General features: G+C 34.7%; 1 protein-coding gene across 8 annotated transcripts in view; it reads right to left on the reverse strand.

Annotated features, from left to right (window-relative positions):
* SNTG1 (syntrophin gamma 1) overlaps nucleotides 1–18226 on the reverse strand; it is a 340195-nt gene that overhangs the window by 142053 nt on the left and 179916 nt on the right. For 7 of the 8 annotated variants that reach the window (XR_007630406.1, XR_007630405.1, XM_050328342.1 and 4 more), the window contains exons 3-5: nucleotides 16800–16934; nucleotides 9625–9681; nucleotides 3663–3720 (exon numbers count right to left, since the gene is read on the reverse strand). Coding sequence is in view for 5 of the 8 variants with exons in the window: in XM_050328342.1 (XP_050184299.1) it covers nucleotides 3663–3720; nucleotides 9625–9681; nucleotides 16800–16934 (250 nt within the window). In the remaining 3 variants the exon portion in view is untranslated. Of the gene's footprint in view, nucleotides 1–3662; nucleotides 3721–9624; nucleotides 9682–16799; nucleotides 16935–18226 lie in introns of those variants that run through there. The other variant, XM_050328382.1, reaches the window with a different exon arrangement.

Here is an 18226-nt window from a genome sequence, read left to right on the forward strand (position 1 = left end):
TAAAACAAAAACTTAATAAAGAACCAAACATAAAACTTCCAAATAAATTATTTGCATTTTCTTTTTTAAACTCAAAATACTGGCATTTCAGTATTATAATAAAAGAGTCTATCCAGCCTAAGCACAAGACTATGAAACATAGTCCATCAGCCACTAGTACCCTGCAGTCCATTGTGGTGAGGTACAGTATACTTTTCTGAACAGAAAATGACTACAGGACTAGGTTTTATTTGCCTGTGAGAGATAATTTCTAACAAACTGGAAAAAAAAGCAACATGGGGACTCCAGAGCTACTTATTAATGACTAATTTAACTTGTAAGCTTTCAGCAGAGATAAAAGATCCTTTAGAACCTGCATATTTGATAAACTCTATAAATAACATGAAGTATTCATGTTGAATAACATTTTCTGTGCTGAAGAGCTAGAAAATCAGTATATTGTGCAAAATAAACAGCCAAACTGAATTTGATTTTTAAAACAAAACTGTATCACAAAGCCATTTACAAAAGCTACAAGTTGTAATTTTTAAATATTGTGTTGTGTTTCAGAGCTATCTGATACAACTATACTTTGTAAGCACACCAGAAGTATAACAAGGATTATTTAAGTGTCTATAAAGAAATTCATAATCCCTAATATGGGAACCAAAGAATATTAATAAATTATATGCTATTGTTTACCTATAGTATTGCATACCACCCCAGAAGATACTGCCTGGGAAAGACTAGAATTGGGCTTGATACAAAAACTTTACTTATTTCCATGATGGCAGAAGAGGTGAGGGGGTGGCACTGTATGTAATATAAGGGTTAGAATGTATGGAGTTCACAGCTGGCAATGGCACAGTTGAGAGTGTCTGGGTAAGAACCAAGGGGTAAACAAATAATGACAATGTCATTGTGGGAGTCTGTTATAGAATTCCCAGCCAGGACAATGACACCAAAGATTGTTCTTTGAGGAACTAAGGGACACTTCAAAGTCTACTGCCCTTGTCCTTATGGGGGACTTCAACTTGCCAGAAATTGACTGGGAGCATCACACAGCTGGTTCAACCCAGGCCAGAAGATTCCTAAAAAAACTGTATGACAACTTTATGGAACAGATCCTAAAGGAGCTGACTTGGAAAGATGCCCTCCTTGATCTGCTGCTTGTCAACAGAGTGGATCTCATGAGCAATGCAGAGACTGGTGGACATCTTGGCCACAGTGACAGGAGGAAAAGTGCCAGCAAAACCTCAGCTCTTGGCATGAGGAGAGCAGACTTCTGGCTGCTCAGAGAATTAGTAAGTACGGTCCCCTGGGAAAATGTTTTACAAGTGGTGGGGTCCATCAGTGCTGGTCACTATTTAAGTACTACCTCCAGGCAACTCCCAAATGTCAGAAGTAAAGCAGGCGAGGCAGAAGGCCAGCTTGTCAGAACAGGGATCTTCTCTTGGAAAAGAGGCAAAAAAGGAAGGTTGTATGCCTAGTGGAAGCAAGGTCAAGAGACATGGGAAGAATTTGGGGATGCCGCTTGCTGCCATAGGGAGAAAATTCATGCACTCAAAGCTCAACTGGAGTTGAAGTTGCGAGAAATGTGGGGGACTATAAAAAGTTTTTTCAAATATATTAATGGTAATAGACAGTAGAGAAATATCATTGGCCCATTACAGGATGAGAATGGTCGCCTCACAAACAGGGACAGAGACAACAAGGCAGAGGTGCTTAACCTTTGTCTTCAACAGAGATGGCAGACCAAGGGGGTCTGCCAGTGTCCTGGGCTGGAGGACCATAACTGCGAGAACGCTCTAGTCCCAGTCGACCCTGAAATTGTGTGGGATCTGCTTCTTCAGTTGGATCCCTACAAATCTATGGGGCCTGGTGGGATTCATCCAAGAATCCTCAAGGAGCTAGCTGATGTCATCGCAAAACCTCTCTCAATGATTTTTGAGCAGTGTTGGTATTCCAGGAGCTGGTGAATGTTGTCCTGATCTTCAAGAAGAGCAAGACGGATGACCCTGGAAACTATAGGCATGTCAGTCTCACTTCAGTGACTGGTAATGTTATGGAGAAGATTATTCTGGAAGAATAAAAACTTGAAAGACAGTACTGTCATTGGTCACAGCCAGCATGGCTTCATGAGAGGGAAGTCCTGCTTAATCAAACCTGACTTCCTTTTATGACAAGGTAACCCATGCAGTTGATCAAGGAAAGCCAGTTAATGTAATATTTTTGGATTTCAGTAACGCTTTTGATACTGTCTCTCACAGAAACCTTCTGGACAGAAGGTATAGGTATAGGCTTTGGGTCGAACAGCATTTTCTGTATCAAAGTTCCCTAGTACACTTTCCACATTACAAGACAGTCTCCTACACAAGATATGTCCCTCAAAACTAGCTCTCTGAAAATCAGTAGTATTTTTACTGAAAGAAATAATGAAGATTATATCTCAGCTAGGTATTGAGGCTAGAAATAATGCATCAGCTACTGCAGCAAAAACCTAGCATTTTAATAGCTACCATAGGTAATACATGCCACATTTTTATATACTACCTACTTACATGTATGCTGAAAAGAATGTAGTCACAAGTATAATTTCTTAAAGTTAACCTTACTGCCTTCCTTACAGGCTCATTTCACACTATTCCATAGCCTCCCTACATGCAACTTACACACCTGTCTTTCAGAGTTGTCTTTCAGTTCTCAAGATACTGATTCTTCCATGACTCCCTTTATCTGTGTGTGTGAATATGAGATTTTTTTAATGCTGGAACATTTTAAATGTGGGGAAGCAACATCCTATTATTATTGTGTTACAGATGGAGGGAAATGCTTCTGAGTTTACATTTCTGGCCTTACACAAATGTTCACAAATACACACACAGAGATATTAAATACACCATAATAATACTGATTCACAAGCTTCCTCTCTCATAACTGTACACATCTTTTTAAGTATTTTATTAATATTAATAGTAATTTTAACTATTTTATTAATATTAATAGTTTAACTATTACTCATGTTCCTAGCCCATATATCAACCCAATAATTTCAAAACATTGCCAGTTAAAAATGATACAGAGATTCAGCACCAGCTCTGTTTGTATTAAAAGTAATTATGGTTAAGACTTTATGCAGTACCAGTTTTGCTACATATGAGTGGCTGCAAAGGCTTACAAAACTCAGCACTATTTCTATTGCTGAAATAACAAAAGAGTATTATCAAGGTTCTGCCATTAGCCACCCTTTCCCAATACTACTCTAATATTTTAAAAAGTCATGCATTCTTCTCCCGTGTTACCATGATTTAATAGCCAAACATTTGATCTGCTTCACCTTCCTGAAAACAACTACTGGGAAATGAATGCCACAAAATCATCTCTTTTGATAAATTTTTAAAATATCTTCATTTTATAAATACCTTCCTGTTTCTCTCCTTAAAAATAATGCTTTATAAGAACCTGTTTTTAAAAAAAAAAGGTTGAATACTTAACAAAATATTCCAAATATTAATTGTATACTTTTTCAGAGAAAGATTCTGAGGAAGACAGAGATCATAAAGACATGGGAGAGAAAGGGTACAACAATAGAGTACATTTAACACTGACTGAAGAATCTCAAAACTTAATACACCTTGCTTTAACAGGCACATCAAAACACAGTGTACTAAGCTGATACCCACCTCTTTGTTCTTTGGAAATCTTAGAAATGACCACTGGAATATTATGTTCAGCTCCACCCTGAAAACAGAATAAATTACAATCTTGTCAGTCACTAAAAATATCTTTTTGACTAAAATTATACTTTGCTCTTTCTCTAAATGCCATTTTTAGAGAGACTGAGATTCTGCATTTCCTCTTTTTTTAAATGAATATTTGACTGTGAATAATTCCTTATTGCCTCTCATAAAGACATTTTCGGTTGCCATCATTAACTCAGGAAATGAATTCAAACCCTACAAGTCTTGAAGAAAAAGGACATCAGTTTATCTGAATTCTTGAGAACTTAGTGTATGAAACTGTGTCCTGCAAAAGCAGAATGGCTATCCCCCTACAATGGCAACCATGCTGCGATCATTTAGTTTTCATGCTGTCAAGAAACAGGTAAACAAAAGTGCAAGAAAGAAGGTTTAGACTTTTCCCCTCAAAAGCAGCCTTTACTTGTTTCCATCTCTATCAACAATCACAAAGAATGAAGAAAGCAGTGGCATAAGTAGCAAGGAACAGAAAAAGAAACATTATGAGAGGGAACAGTAGGTGTTCAATAAATGGGAATAAATAAAGAAAAAATGGATGAGAACAGTTCTACAAAAATTCAATGCTGTTGCTTCATTCAATTTATCCTGTTGGGATTGGAAACATGTATGGTTTTTAAGAATAAAGTAATAAAAATAAATCTTAAATGAAAAGGAAAATCAAAGGAAGGTAAAGGCAAATATACACAGAGATAGAAATATTTTTTCCTCTGTAGAGAGCATCAAAGCTTGATGCAAGCTTGAACACAACCTCTACAAATTCAGATGATCAGAAACTACACTCTGCCACAGTGTTATTTTGCTTAGGAATCCTGGTTAAGGGTTTGCTTACTCTTCTCTTCAGCAGTCAGATTTTACTTTGGAAACAATGGCTTTCTCTGGTCCAGACATCCAGTGCCGAGGTGTGGAAAGGACTGACATGGGTATTTTAATGGTCTAAGGAACGGCACACATCCCTTCTTCATACAATAGCCAATTGTTTGAAAGTGAACAGTCTTGTACTCAATATCTATTTCTGTCATGGAATAAAGATTATTTTCCTGTGAAACTATAGAATCTTAAATAGGATTAATGCTCTTTCTGCTAGTGGTTATCAATGCAAATAGTCCTAAAAACATTGAGTCAATGGGGATCTCAGTAATATTACAATAATTATACATCTACAGGAAAAGTTCTACAGACATTGCTTGAGATGTTTGTTGACAAGCAGAGAACATATCCATATTTGTAGCATAGACTGAGTATTCACTCCACAAAGACCAGAGGCTACCTTCTTTTCAGTCAGGCTGAGAGATGTATTCAGATTCATTAGATTGTAGCATTTTAGCTGGATGAATATAATTCAGTAGTTTTTCACCACAGGAACAGCAATGACGAAAGTTTGCTTTGCTGAAGATAACAGGTTCAAGCTCACCAAATTCATAAAACTTAACCTATACACTCCAGATTTTTCAGTCACGTGCTCATTTAATTTCTTCCAAATTTTTCAAACAAAACAGAGAAATAATTGTGTCATTTTATTCCTAAGCTTTCAATGTTACACAGATGTTGTACTATCCAGGATATGTAAAGCCCAGTAAAGAAGTGTAGAGTTTAAAGCTCTACATAGCTAATAGAGGTCCTTTTTTTCTCAGTAAAATGGATTCCCTCCTTAGACTCAGCTCTCCACTAAAGAGGGGAATTACTGTTATTACTAAGCCAGCCTGCAATGCACACAACATGATTATTCCTGTCTCATTTTATTATAACTACCTAAATTTGTTTATGCTGCAGATTTGAAGAAGCTTTCACTGATGTCCTAACTAACTGGAGAAAATTCTCTCTTCTCACTGCATCCCAGTCTGATCAGCATGAAAGCTTCTTTTTAAATTAGCCATAAGAGGCATTGCCCGTATTCTAAGAAATAAAACATCAAAATGGAAAATAGAAAATAGCTAACCATCTATCTACACCCAGTCACTGTTAGCAGTTCACAGCAACAGTTCAAGCACGTTTTGCCATCTTGTTGAATACTACTTCAGATTGACACTGCAGTCTTGCATCCTGCATTCTCCATTCTTCTCTGTCCTGAGGAGGAAAAAGTGTATGCGTGTCTAAATTCTGGTTTTATAGACACAGGAGATACTCCTCTGAAGAAACCTCTGGGAACAGAGGCGACTTTTCCATTGCTTTAAATTTTCCCTCCCCCTAGTATGGGCATGTAGTTATAACCTCAGATCAGAGGAGGGACAAAAATACATCAAGTAATGGTGTTGAAGACTTAATGGCTCAGACTTCTATGAGAATCTAACATCGATCTTTCTCATGCAGATTTTCTTTGTCATTTTTCTTTAATTGGGAAAGGATACACCTGGAATAATGGTAACTGTCCACCTGTGGAGGTGGTCCTTCTAGAAGAGGAAGATGAAGCTCTAATCACTGGCAGCTGTTTGAAGCTCACTGTCCTGGATGTTGGCCACTGCTGGTGAGAGGTCACCCACACCTCCTTTCAAAGTGTCACATAATACACTCCTAAAGATTTTTTCTTATCCCAGTTTTTATGTGTGAGAGTTATTTTTCAGAAGTTTTCATCATATTAAAAATAGAACAATCGAAACTAGTAACTTTTATTGACAAAGGCTGGTTTTTTTGTCTGGCACTAAGTATAATAAGAAAATAACTTTCTTCTTTTTTTTTTTTTTTTTTCTTTTTTTAATCTAAGCAGAGAGAAAATCACAGTCTAAGCAGGGTCTAAAAAAATAGACCAATTGTTGGACTCTATTGTTATTAGAGTTAGACAATGTAGGGGATGTTTGATACTAAAAGGTAGCATTTCCACTAACAAAAATAGCTTTAAGGTCTATGGCCACTGGATTTTTTGATCAAGTCACATTGAAGAGTCAAACTAAATCTCAGCAGATCTGTGATTTTGTTCATCATTTAAAAAGATGGAGGATTTTGTTCATCATTTAAAAAACAGAGGCAGGAAAATGGCACTGTACTGAGTCCTGGTAGCCAGACTGTAACAGCAAACCTTCATTTTTTTAATGAACTATTAATTTTGTTGCTTATTTTTTCAAGAACGTTACACTCCAGTTATTGGAAAACATGATGTTCTTTTTGAAGCCATACACTTAGCAGCATCTTTTGTCAAAACTTGTCAGAGAAGAGATAAATTACGGAAATACTACAATACGTTTACCAAATTCCACATCTATCTCCATGGCTATTCCATCACACACAAATGTTTATCAAGAGGCTTCAAAAATTAGAAAATAATTCCTTTAAAAGAGCGTAAAACAGATCAGCTCTGCTTCAAATACAAGCACGGTTTTACCATTAACTTCAGTAAAACACACCTTGAAAGAGTGGATTAGAAGCAATTTTTAAAGGACTGATGTTTCTGTCAAAAAAAAGCTCAAGTTCACAAGCAGATTTTTTTAAGCAGTTAGCTGAATCTGTGATTTTTATAAATATAGTTGGAATGACCAGTTGTGAGAGAGTTTCTCTCATAGACAAGTAAAAAAGAAAAAATTAGATAGTTTCATCTTGGAATTATTAACAATTTGTCCTTCTGTTCTTCGGAAAAAGAAAATAATTCCAAGGGTCCAAAATACTAAAGGTGGGATAAGACACTTCCAAAATTTACACAAGAGAAAAGTTAAAAGGTTTCTTGATCATGTGAGATATCTGACAGCAAATGGGTGTTTAAGTTAGCAGAAAAAAAGCATCGTAATGCCCTAGAACTGAATGCCAAATCTAAACAAAATCATAACAAACAAGCAAGTATTCTAAAGTAAGAGTCATTAATCAGTGTACTGCTGTAAACACCTCAGATAAACTGCATCCTATGATACACACCACATCCAGAAATTAAGTCCTCAGATAATACCCACCTTTAAATAATCTGAGACTAATAAGGCAACAGAAACTACTGTAGTTCATGAGGCTGTGGGAATTACTGACACAAGAAGGAGAGGCCTCAATCCTCTCACCCCTGCAGGGTAATTTGTAGACCTCTACTTTCAGGCACTATTTAAAAATAATTACATTTCTATTTAAAACTAATCACAAATACAAGTTCTTCATTGAAGTTCAGGAACCTTCCAAAACAAAACAAATTAGCTAGCTTTTATTCATCTTCACTAGGAAGCATACCATGATTGAATGATACAGAAAACTAGCACTTTTCAGAGTATTTGGAACTGACACTGACACTTCATGGTATACCTAACAAGCCCACTTTAGTGAACCTTCATAAAGTTTGCCTACTAAACTAAAAAAAATTTAAGTTCCAGTTGTAAGTTATTTCTTACAGCTAACTTAAAATTATGATAACAGATTATATTAATTATTTGGTTTAGATTGTGTTGGCTTCCAATTGCTTGTTAACCTTTCTTTGTGAGAATGTAGAATTACCAATAAAGGCATCTGGTAAAGAAGGTCCCACATTAAATGATTTTTAAAAAATAATATAACATAATAAATCATACTGGCTAATACACATTGTTAGAACATCCTGGGCCATAGAACTCAACTCACCATTTTCATTATCTAATCTATGCCATCTGAGTAAGTCTGAGTTTCCTTTGCTAAAAAGAGATCTATTTTCTATTTAATGACATTTTTGAAGGGATTTCATCACCTGATTGATAGCCATTTAAAAAATTAAAAAATGTCTACTTTCACCTGAATTTACATATCTCCACCTTTCCACTACTTAGATTAATTTTGACTCTGGAGATTTGCTCTCCAAACATCAAAACTTCTTAATGTAACCCATTTTTTCTTAATACCAGCTAAATAAACCTCATTTAACCTTGCACTTGATTTTACACTGACATGCATTACTTCATCATCATTCAGTGAACTATAACCTATAATTCTACTGGAGGTGCTGTTGACCAAACTGATGAGAAACTTTGGTGAAAAAATAGCAAGAAGTTTTTCCTGAATAGAGGTCTTCATGGGTCAACAAAGTAACAGCAAGCATACCGAGACATATTTAAAAATTAGGATTTCTATTCAGCAATATTCTTATCAATGACAACACAAATGCACATTAATCCTTCTTATGAGTTCCTTATAGGGTCAGTACTAGCAGATGTTCGCAAGAAAATCTATACTTTCCCTTTATATGCATAATTTAAGCCTCTCTGCATTCATGTGAAGTACACTTCATTTTTTTCCATTGCTGTCTTGAGACTGAGGACTGCTGTGCTTAGAAGATAAAATTAATCTTGTGCTATGTACATTCAGATTCAAAGCTAAGGTATAGTTTTCAAAATCGTACATTATGATGACAAAAATTATTAACCCTTCCTCCCTCTCCTCATCCCTCCCTCTCTCAAAAAGGGTTACTTATGGTTATATATGTTCTTGAATATTATTGAAGAAAGCAAAAAAACATGGTAACATGATAAATGGCCATCTTTGTTTGATCTGCAGCAAAATAAACAATATGAGCAAGCAACAACACTTTCTGTCCTGCTAATGAATTGCATTGAATTAATGTGATATTCTTTGTAGAAGAATTGATGATGAACTTATTGGCTGTTCCATGTGCCTGCTGCTGTAATTAAGCATTCATTAATAAGCATTCACATTAGAGTGCTGTTGGAAAAAGTACAGTCTGTGCAGTTGAAAACACTTCTCAACTCTTATACCAAATCTTATTACAGAGTTGGTCAGCTTGAATCTCAAGGGAATGATCTTTCCATTGTCTTCCATTATATAGGGCAGTGTAGTTGCTGTTTGCCCACTGTGGCAGTATCTAACATACTGGAATATTTTTGCTCTCTTGTTTCTAGTCCTTTGAAACACAGTTTGTCCTCATTAAAACTAACACTGACTATACGAAGACACCTTTAATGTAACATGGAATAACAGACCAAAAAAAAAATCATCCTACCTTTATACTTAATCCAAATCCTCCTACAGTTTGTCTTCTGATCGTTACTGTTCTCTCCTGAGGAAAAAAAAGATCAAGTTTTTTTAGATTTAATGTTTTCTGCCAGAACAACTATATTCACACATCAATAATCTGTTTCTGTGCTTCCATCAGACATTGACTTTTCTTGCTTTAATAAAGTTCTGAGTTTCCAAATGTGGAAATCCCACGAAACCTATGCTGTAAAGGAAAAAGACAAAATCTAGAAGAAAACCAGAGGTCCTGCCTTAAACAAAAAAATAATTGTTTCAATTCACACCATACTAGTAAGTATTGCAATGCATTAAGAACAGAATTGTGAAGTTTGACAGTTAGGGCACAATACATGGATTTCAGAGGTCTTCACCTTGACTAGACCTAAATTTCTCCCAAATGCATTTTTTTTTTTTTTTACCCCAGAAATTTAGAAACAAAAATTATAGGACTCATTAAACCACAGTTATCCATCATCTAATCTAAAACTGAGCCATTGGTCAGGGCAGATCTTCTTTTGTAATCAGTAAATAAAAATAAACACATTCAATCCAGGTGATCCAAAGCAGGTGCCCAAGCAGGTATTAATCACCTTCATGGAATATAGAGGCAGGATGTCAAATCTAACTTGGGAATGATGATTCCTTCCCTTTAGAGTTGCGAAGTAACTTGAATAAGTATTTCCATGGTAGATACCAGCTTTGAAATATTTTGCCAGAAAAATCCCTTATCCAAGTAAGTTTTACTTTGTGATTTGCAGTTGGTTTTTTTTATGTGAATCTCAAAAACCCCAAACCAAGCTTAATTTTCTGTGCCATTTTCAACCCAGGTAAATTGAATAAACCAGTCTGCAAAGCACTATATTTTAATACAAAATAATATTTTTATTATAATGATTAATGCAATAAAGAGGTTTGACCAGCAAACTGAAGCAAATTATTTTGTTCTGATGCCTTTAACTAGCATTTCAAATTAACAATAGCAATAATAAAATGCTTTTCTCTGGTCCAATAGCTTTAAGTTCTTAAAGTTATTTACAACTATTCATTAATAAAATATATGGCAACAGCTCTGGAAGGCAACACATTTGTACCAGTAAAGACGTACTCTAAGTATCCTGATTGACCATTTATGTTGTTTCATGTTTAAGATAATAATGCTCCACTGGTTAGAATTATAATAAAATCTTACTAAAAATCTGTGTCAGCTTTAGATGGCTCTACTAGTATTTCACTTAGTTTTGCTTTCCTGTCTTTTTGAACAGCATGGATTTCTGTGATTGAATTTGCAGTGGTTTTGCAAATTCAAAGAGCAGCATCATCTCCAAGTTTAAAAAAATAAAACTTTGGTCAGATGAAAAGCTACTTAGTTTACTATCAAGACCATGTAAAATGTTCTGTGAGTTGGTAATTCTATTATGACATTTTTTTATCTGCATTATAGCAAACAGAGGGAAAGCTAGAGCTCCTAGGATCCTTAAAAGCAAGATTCAGAGCAGTGTTTTAGCTGTTTCCTGGAACAGAACAAAATTAGTTATCATTTTATTGAAAAACACAAAGCTGCTGCCAGCCTGTCAGCATTTTCCATGCCTTTAACTCAGAAAATTCCTCATCCACACATATGTTCATTGACTGGAAAAGACAGCTAAGAGTTTTACCAAGAAAATAAAAATCTTCCTCTGAGCTATGCAGTGAAATAGAAGCAGTGTTTTTTAGGCTTTCATTAAAGAGCTATTAACATTTCTCTTTAAAATATGTGTGATCTTCTTGAGAACACAAACATCATCTTAAGAGAGATCAGAAGTGAAGAACGACCGTGTGAACACACAGCAACAGTAAATAATGAGGAAAGTAAAACACAGAATCCTAAGAAATCCTTAACTATTTACATTTAGTCAAGAGTTAATGTTATTTTTAACAGGTAAATCTTAGAGCACAATAAAGATTCAAATATTTGATATTGACCAGTATGTGATGTAAAAGAAAGTTTATAATTGCTTAACTGATTCTTAGAAAAAATGATTAGTAAGTAATCCTTTCAAATTACTGTAATATAAAGCAGTCATCTAATGTGATATAATAAACTAAAAATATGTCTTTATGAAGGAAGTCAAGGAAAAGTTGGACTAAAGGATGAAGAAACTTCAAAACTCTTCATAAAACTGAACTAACAGCATGTGAAACTTAAATATACCTTTACTCAACCTTTTTCCTAGAATATAAATTTCATATTTTCATTTAGTGACACTGGTTTCCCAGTGTGTAGTTATACATCTGGTGTGTTTGGTATTCATCTTCTAAGAGTAAAGGTATGAAGATTAAATTTGTCTAGGTCCAAGACAGAAAACAAAACCTCTCTTTTCACAGTGGATAGAACAGACACCAATGTATTATGTATATGGAAGAAAATAATAAAAAGCTGAATGAGTGCAGCACAAAACAGTAGGTGAGAGAAAAGGAACAGACATGGAGAGGAATCTACAATAGAACAGTGACATAGAAAAATGTAAGGGAAAAAAAAGGGAAGAAAATGTTAGAACATAAATTTTAAAATATAATATTATAAAAATAAAATCAACACATTGGCAGCAACTTCATAGATGAACCTGTTAACATTTGTTGCCATATTTTTAAAGCCATGTTCTTATATAGTTTATCAGTAGTAACCCCACTACATTTTGAAATAAGAAAACATCATTCAATTTTTTTTCCTTTCATTTAATTATTGTGTACATTTTCAAGATCTTATATCCTCTTTTGGTAATGCTTTGCTCTTTCTTACTGACATTTCTTTGTATTAATTTACATGAGCAGTCAAACTTTATACTCATTCTGAGTGTAAAGGACAGAGGACAGGTCAGTCACATTTCCAGTCTGAATTAATAGTGTTAACAAGGTTTGCCAGCAGACTTGCTCATCTGCTAACAACTTCCATCATGTGACATTTGAAGTTTGTCTCGTTATTTCAGTTCCTCCTGCAACTGGAGAAGGTTGGCAGTAAGGGATGGCAGCAGAATGACTGGCCAACTGGATGTCCCCCTTCCTCTGCAGCTGTGCTGGAGACTGAGGAGGGCAAACACAGCGGTGTACTGGTTGGAATAACCAAAAGCACTCATCCCTTTGCTTGGTCGCACTTAAAAATATTCCCAGCCCTGCAGCACATGCTTAAAAGCTGAAATGTTCTCCTAAATATTTACTCACAAAATTTCTACTCCTAGGACTGATTTATTTCGGAAGTGCTGCATATCTTAAGATAGAAATAAAAGAGGAAAAAAACCAACAAGATCAAAACCCAAACAACAAAAAACCATAAACCCGAAGTCAGTATGGATCTCAATTCACACTAGGAAAACTTATTATTCTCTTTCAAATTTGGCCTTATAAAATGAAAATTTGAACCTCAGTTGATTGCCATGCTTTTTACTTTTAAGTAGCTGCAGAAAAAAAGCCACCTTAGGCTTTCCCTAAATAATCGTATTTACATCTGTCAGGCTGTCACTTTAAAGCTGCCCAGACTGGTAGGGAAAAAAAAAGGTACCCTCATCTGATAGATGTTTGACGACTTCTGTGAAAAAATGGATTCACTCCACTGAATAGCTGACAGATACCAACATGATAAAATAAAACCTCAAAGATTCTTACTGCTAGATTTGTGAAGGTAACAAGAATGGAAAGTGCTTGAAAGGTGACCTATCTGTCCACATATCTGCAATGCTCTCCAAGACAAGGAGTTTATAATATTCAACCACACATCAGAATCAAAACTGTAAATAAAGGCAATACAGAAAATAAATCAAACCCATTATTTATTATTTTAAGCTTTTCACTTTTTTCTTCTATTTCTATTCATGTTAATTGAACTTGTTTTACCAACACCAAAATACGTAAAAAGAAAATTTATAATTCTCAAAAGAGAATGGTCCAATGTAACAGATTAAAAAAAAAAATTAACTCTCAGGAATTCTTAAAAGTTTAAATATATGTCCAGTTCTTTAGGGGACAAAAAGGTGTATCTGACCTGACAGACACTAGTCTTATCTTGCAGTTTTTCCACAGGTAGACTCATGGATATCTTCAGAACACAAGCTACTCCAATTCAAGCATACATTTCCTGTACTATAAAGCCTTTCTACAGGCAAGGGTTTAATCTGGGTTTGTAATGACACTGCCTGCTAGGCTTTGAGTTTTACCAGATGTTCTCATCTCACTTTTGGTTGTTTGCACTGGAGTTCAAAGCTACAGCAGATGTCCACTAACAGAATAATGCTGACCCCACTATGCTTCTTTCTCTTGAAAAGCAAGTCTTTCTTGTTGAACACATAAAGAAATCGATTTAACACGTATTGATGCAACTGGTGCACAAATTTTGATCTAAACCATGATCATTTGAATGACTGTTGTTGCTTTTATAGGTACAATTGCTGCAGAACCCTCACTAACACCATAATTTTGTTCAGCCTACTAAAGAAACAGATGCTTTATTTTTTAGTGTTTAACACTGTTGCTTATAATATTTTATGTATTTTATTTTCTTACTCCAAACTCTATACAATGAAAGAATAAAAAGGTTCCTTTGGACCTCTTTTGTTTTGGAAACTAGTACTGTCTTCCACCGAAAGGGAAGTGTTCTAAATTAAGAACTAGGTCCTTATTCCACGTACTCACATTAAAAAGCACTTCATTCCTAAAGAGCCATTGACTTCATTTAGATTATTCCACAGGATACAGATCAGGATGCTGCTGGAACGCTAAGTGCCTGTTTAAAGTCTGTCCTACACAGAGAAGCATGCAAATTGATTCAGACACAACAAACAGAAGAGATACTGTTCTGAACTAGAAACACAGTAACAGCCTTTCGTTCCATACCAGTGAAGAAGTGATAAAGAAAAACCTTATAATCAAATTATTTGAAGATTATTTATTAGAACAGACTGAAAGAAGTTTTGTTGTAGTTACTTGTCTGTAAAACTTAACAATACTATCATTTCTCAGTTACAAATTTTATTTTTATGCTTTAGAGTTTATTCTCTGAGGCATTCAGTGCCAATTGCTAATGAAAACACTTGCTTTGTAGAATTCAGGTAAATAAAATAAATGTAGTCACTTATCTAGAACAACAGAAATAATAAAACAAAATTAACCAAATAAAGTAAAATATAAGAAAAACAAATAAATTAAACCTAATAAATCAGAAATAAAAATGAGGAAAGTCAGCAAAAAAAAAAAAGTCTGTGGGACTTGTGGGACTTGTCTGATGAAAGCATATAATCAAAACACATGATTACAGATTATTTAAATTACCTGTGACAAAAGAACAGCTAACTGTTTGTGAAATGCCAATCATCCTTAGTTGGAATGAATTTACTGCTACAAAACCTACTCTTAATCCCAGAGGAAATCAGGGTAAAGTACTCAAAACTCACTGGTCTAACAATGACACTTCCAGGAGAAAGAAACTCCTCATCACCCCAGTAATATCAATCAGTTTATGAGTTATGAATTCAATATGCAAATAATATGGGGGAGTTTAATTGGTGAAGCACATAATCTACTATTTTCCACAGAGCCTTTGCAAAGCTAAAGAGGGCAAAACTGCAAGAGAAAGTCTTGCTGTGAAAAGCAAAAAAAAAAATTAATATGCATTTCATGAAGACATCTAAATAAAAAGTTCAGCAGAGTAACAGATATTACAGGAGAATAATGAAAGTTGTATTTCTGTGTGATAAAATTTTTTATTAAATAATACCAGAATGGTGTTGGTGGAATAATGGTGCCACAGTGTATATTGCTAATTGAGCTACTATGACTTGAGCTTGAACTCCTAACTTCTTTCTATCCTGGCTGTTAGATGTGACCTATGTTCAGGAACAGCACATTATGATTGGTAAAAGTTGCATATATACTTCCCATAAAGGACACAGACCTGTGTTAGTAAACTGTAGTAGTACAGCTTGAAACAGTCAAATGCTAATGTCACATTTGTCATGCAAATAAACCCAGACTGTATGGAGACAGTGTAGGCAGTGTGCTCCTCTTGTTTCAGACAAAAGCTCTGAAACCTTCACCTTGAGATATTCATAATCCTGGTATAGGTTATTTGATATGTTTTCCATTAATCTTAGAACTGCTAACATTCTACGAATTTTTTTCTGATTTCTGCTTTGTATCTTTACTTGTATTTAGAGATACAGGTATGTGACAACAGCAGCAATTAAATAATAAAACAGACATATTAGCATTCACATAACATTTGCATAAACAGACATTACACTACTATGCCTCACATGATTTAAAATAAAATCCTATGATAATTTTATTTAGGTCAAAGCAATAGTAGAATGTTTATGATAGTTTCCCATAAATCTTAAAAATATCTCTACAAAACATAATTACAGTATCTATAAAAGTCTATAGAAATGAACACTAAATGGTTTCTATTATTTTTGTAGCTATCTCCTAATACTAAATCAAACCTTAGCATTACAATATTACTAAAACCTACAATATTGTTCCATATAAAAATTTACACATCTTCCAAATAATTGTCTACAAAGCCCACTTTCTTATCCACAAGATTCAAAATGGTGTTTAAATAAGAAATCTGACCCATCATGTAAAAGCAGTAATACATAAAACACACTACTACTGTTCCATACATGGTGTGCTGGTAAAACTAGTGACCCTCACAGCATGCATGAAATCTAGTGCTGTGCTACCATAGGAAGCAATCAAAGCAACAGAGGATAGAAGATAACTCCTCTACCAGCAAACCCCCGCCACAACTATGTTATCAACTCCACAGGCAATACTCAGATATCTAAGTACATTGAGGTATCTGTACTCCCTGAAAAAATCACTGCTCATGTCATTTCTCTGACATTCAGTGGCTCCAAAACCCAAGGGTGAGTGAAGAGAAACAATTCTGTACTCACACAAATAACTTATCATCTTATTGCTGGTTTTTAGATGAGTATTGCTAAAATTTATTTGCAAAAGATGATATATTAAAACACACTTAGTGTTAACACTATAAAATGAAACAAACGAAACACCAAACCATGGGAGTAAATGCATTATTATGTGTTTATGCACTTGCACACACGTACACAGAGTGTTTTATTTTTGTGTAAAGAACATCTTAAAGAAGAAATAAAAACTACTTACACCAGAATAGAAAGGCTCACCAGACACACAGATCACATCCTGCTCCTGGATCATCAAAATATCTTTGGCTAAGTGCAGTCGCACTTTGAAAGGCTCCTGGTTACCATCCTGCAGCAAACAAACCCCTGTCTTTGTCTTCAAAGGAAGGAATAAAGAAAAAAATTTTTCGGTTAGCACTTTGCATTGATAGAGGTGACATAGTTGAGAGATAAGTACAGTTACCATAAATACATTAACAAATATATAAAACTATTTCCATCAATCACTGTATTTACTGTGTTTAGACTACAAGACAACGATGGTTTACAGTAGCATATAGTGAAGGTAGATTTTGCAATAATAAGGTGCTATTTCACTAATGATGAATTTGTGAAACTCCTTTCAAATTTCTTCAGATCAGCTGTGCTCTGACTTTTCATCTTTGTATTAAATGACGCCACCTCAATTGGATGTGAAGTAAAAGCTGATGCTCCACATATTACACCAATTTTGACACAGAAACACATACAATGACACCTCCAAACTAGCCAGATGTGAGCACCAACAGCTACATGAACCAGTTTTCCTTATCTGTGACCACAACATTGACTTACTCTTTTATGTTCTATTCAAATAAGAATGCTGAAGTTAAGAATAAGAGAAAATAAATCAAAGAATACAACTCCTTCTAGTAACTTACTTGCTCCATTTCTGTATTTTACATTTATGGCTAAAGACCAAGAATTCTGTAGGATTCTTCAATAAGTGATTTTGCAGCAATTAACAGTGTCTTTGTGGTAATGCCTATTTGTGCTATCTTTTGGAGCATTATAAATGAGAGGGTTGAGCAGTGAAGAAGTTGGCACACTTAAGTACTATCAGTATTTAATAATTTTTCCCTTAAGGCTGTGTTGAAAATAGCACTCTTTGTAACACCTCATAAATGGACAAAAGTCATATTGGTAGAGCATATTTAATATGAGAAATCTATTTACAAACAATATAAAAAATTAGCCTTGTAACATGAAATTTACCAGTATAACACATGTATTTGCATAGATACAGATATATATGTATCAGCATATATATCTCAGAAGAAAATTTACATATAAGTAGTATTTAAAATCTTGGATTCATCAGTGCCAATAAGAAAACTTTCACTGTCTTTATAGAGGTCAGATTTCAATCCACCATCTGTAAAAAACTGGTTTAAGAGGAGATCAAGGAAACAAAAGCATTTCTGTGAACTTTAAGTGCCAAGATTGACCCGGCTGAATTTGAGGTCTCTTTCTCAGACAAGAGTTTAAAAGAGGATTTGGAAGATCTCCCCATAATGTGCTCTGATACTTTACATCCATAGCATGGAGAGAACAAACACAAGTATGGAACTGACAGTAGGCAACTGGCAGAAGAGAAGTTTAAATCTGTCTCATGAGGCTTTAAAAGAG

The sequence above is a fragment of the Myiozetetes cayanensis genome, unplaced genomic scaffold (assembly GCF_022539395.1).
Source record: "Myiozetetes cayanensis isolate MyiCay16 unplaced genomic scaffold, myiCay2020 scf1, whole genome shotgun sequence".
NCBI classification, from domain to species: Eukaryota; Metazoa; Chordata; class Aves; order Passeriformes; family Tyrannidae; genus Myiozetetes; species Myiozetetes cayanensis.